Source organism: Frankliniella occidentalis, unplaced genomic scaffold (genome assembly GCF_000697945.3).
Source record: "Frankliniella occidentalis isolate FOCC.00 unplaced genomic scaffold, Focc_3.1 Scaffold550, whole genome shotgun sequence".
NCBI classification, from domain to species: Eukaryota; Metazoa; Arthropoda; class Insecta; order Thysanoptera; family Thripidae; genus Frankliniella; species Frankliniella occidentalis.
Genome location: NW_026267666.1, coordinates 117196 through 119738, shown reverse-complemented (window position 1 = coordinate 119738; position 2543 = coordinate 117196). Strand labels below are relative to the sequence as shown.

Genomic DNA, 2543 nt, shown 5'->3' with positions numbered 1-2543 from the left:
CCAGTGGCGTACAGCCAGTGGCGTACAGCCAGTGGCGTACAGCCAGTGGCGTACAGCCAGTGGCGTACAGCCAGTGGCGTACAGCCAGTGGCGTATATAAAGGTGGTTTCTAGCTCAATTGCCTACCTTGTGAATATTTATGGCCGACAGGACTCGGTTGTGGCGGCAGTGCTTCTAGGGTTCTAGCAGAACGCACGCGACCATGTTTTGTTTGGCCGCGAGTGCATGCATGTGTGATCATCGGGTCTTACTAAACCAAGTTTTGTAAATTTGTGAAAATAAAACGGTCTTGATTATACTCGAGTGGCATTTTTGTGTCAAGACGAGAAGTGTTTGTGTAAAGTTTAGCTTCGGAAAAGTGAGTTTGCACAATCTTCTAAACCCACTGTCGTTGAAGGTTAGTGAGTGGACATATTTCACTGGTGCAATTTTAACTCAATAATATTGACTCTACGGTCGTAATAAACCTCCGTCGGGATGGTACCAAGGTGATAGATGCACATCACATACCCATGCTGAACTGTTTGAAATCTAACGACACGCATCCTAACCTCTGCTAGAACGTCGCTCATCTTCTGCTTTGTTTAAGGACGGCGCTACGCCACACCACCGCGCCTGCGGTACCTTCTTGTTCCTCTTATCGGGCATTTTCTTCATACAGGCGTAACACATTAGATTCAAATATTGGCTCCCACTCAGCTGCACCTGTCAGCTAGACAAACGAACGACGACGATCTATCAGGCAGAGAGATGACTGGAACTGCTGTACAGCTGACGTAAGGGATTCACCGGGATTCACCCCGCCAGTGCAGGACGCCCGGCTGGAAGCGCAGCGGCCTGGGTGGGGGCAGGGGATACCAGGTCGGGCAGCCGCCATCAGGAGTAGGAAGTTGGAGGTTCGCCTGTGTAGTTATCAGTGACCTAATACACGTGTACCCATACTCCCAGTTACCAACTGTTCCCTGACAGGACCCTGTATTCACTACCACAACAGTTCCATACTGATAGCAAAAGACGAATGCTGATGGCGTGTCACCGCGGTACCTAAAAAAATACGCAAGCCGCGAAAAAAGTGCGGGCGGGCTCACGCCAGGCAGTGCCTCCGAACGGGCGGGCTGTCGCGGGCTACTCCCTCTGCCGCCCAGCATGGGCGCCGAAGCGAGTACACCTGCCTGCCCTTTTTGGAGGCACTGCGCTAGGAGGGGACGGGGCCGCACACGCCAGGCTCTACCGGATATCACCGTTTGTTAGTCGTGTCCGCCAAAGCACGGCGGCCAGCAGAGGCAGAGCCCCGTGCACGATGCAGCATGGTGAGGGTCCGGCTGGAGCCGCTGCTGGCGATGCTCGTCCTCGGCTCGGCCGCCAGGAAGAGCTATGACAAGACGCACCTCGAGCTGCGACCCGCCTTCATCCGGCCGTGCGACCTCGACCACAACGCCATCAAGGCGGTAGCGGTGGCCCTCGAGTGGCGCGGCCGCACCACCGTCGTGTTCCACCTGAACGTGACCATCAACCGGTCGGTGGAGAAGTGGCCCAGGGGCATCATCGTGGTCGAGCAGTGCGACCAGGCCGTGTCCGCGGCCACGTGCTCGACCTTCCGGACGTTCGAGTTCCACGACATTTGCATCCTCATGATGAGCGCCGCCATGCCCTGGGCCCCGATCGTCGCCAGCTTTCAACCCAAGATGAGCTGCCCCATCACCAAGGTGAGTCACTGTAGTCTGTAAGTCTATTGTTACTGTTGTTCAAGGGATGCGAGGGGGAATAACTCTGAATTCAAGTGTACACATGATTCCAGGAATCCACGATTACCGTTGATTCCCATTGATTCCGGCCGTGATTCTCATTGATTTCCGTTGGTTTCCGCCGCGATTCTCATTGATTCCAGCTGATTCCTGGGCCGGTCTGTACACATGATTCCCAGAGTTATTGCCCCCTCGAAGGGATGTTTGACAGCCCGCCAGTCAGAGTAAATTTCTTGATATTTTCCTGCACAATGAACTGTGAGTATATGGGAACGCACGAGTACACGGCGAGTACGCAGGAGTTCATTCAGTACAATAGTACAAAATACGCAGTACTTTGAAAATACACCGGAGTACACAAGAGTTTAATTGAGTACAACATACAGACACTCGAGTATGCCTGATGACACATGAGTACATTCAGATTCCAGGGTGAATTCTGCAAGGGTGAATGAAAACAGATGAGTCAAAGACGAGTACAGAAGTGATGCACACTATTGATGTTTGCTGCAGGGCGAGTACAAGCTGGCCAACGGCACGCTGGCCATGGACCTGCTCAACACCATGAGCGGCCCGCTCCGCCTGGAGGGCCCGGTGTGGCGGTCGCGCCTGACAGCCATCGACTCGCGGGGGGACCCGCACATCTGCGCGGACGCCGCCGGCGAGTTCTTTCGAGTGCGGAATCGACCGAAGAGCAAAGGCCTCAAGACGACGACGTCCGCACCCGCGGCTGCCGAGAAACGTTGACAATCTTGTTCACTGAGGAACGAACCCACGAAGGGAAATAAAGTTGTCTAT

At 54.3% G+C, this 2543-nt stretch overlaps 1 protein-coding gene across 1 annotated transcript; it reads left to right on the top strand.

The window, feature by feature from the left end:
• Positions 1 to 1053: 1053 nt before the first annotated feature.
• LOC113205310 (uncharacterized) lies at positions 1054 to 2543 on the top strand. The gene is made up of 2 exons (XM_026420878.2): positions 1054 to 1706; positions 2259 to 2543. The coding sequence occupies exons 1-2, from the start codon at positions 1308 to 1310 to the stop codon at positions 2490 to 2492; spliced, it is 633 nt and encodes a 210-aa protein (XP_026276663.1). The 5' UTR covers positions 1054 to 1307; the 3' UTR covers positions 2493 to 2543.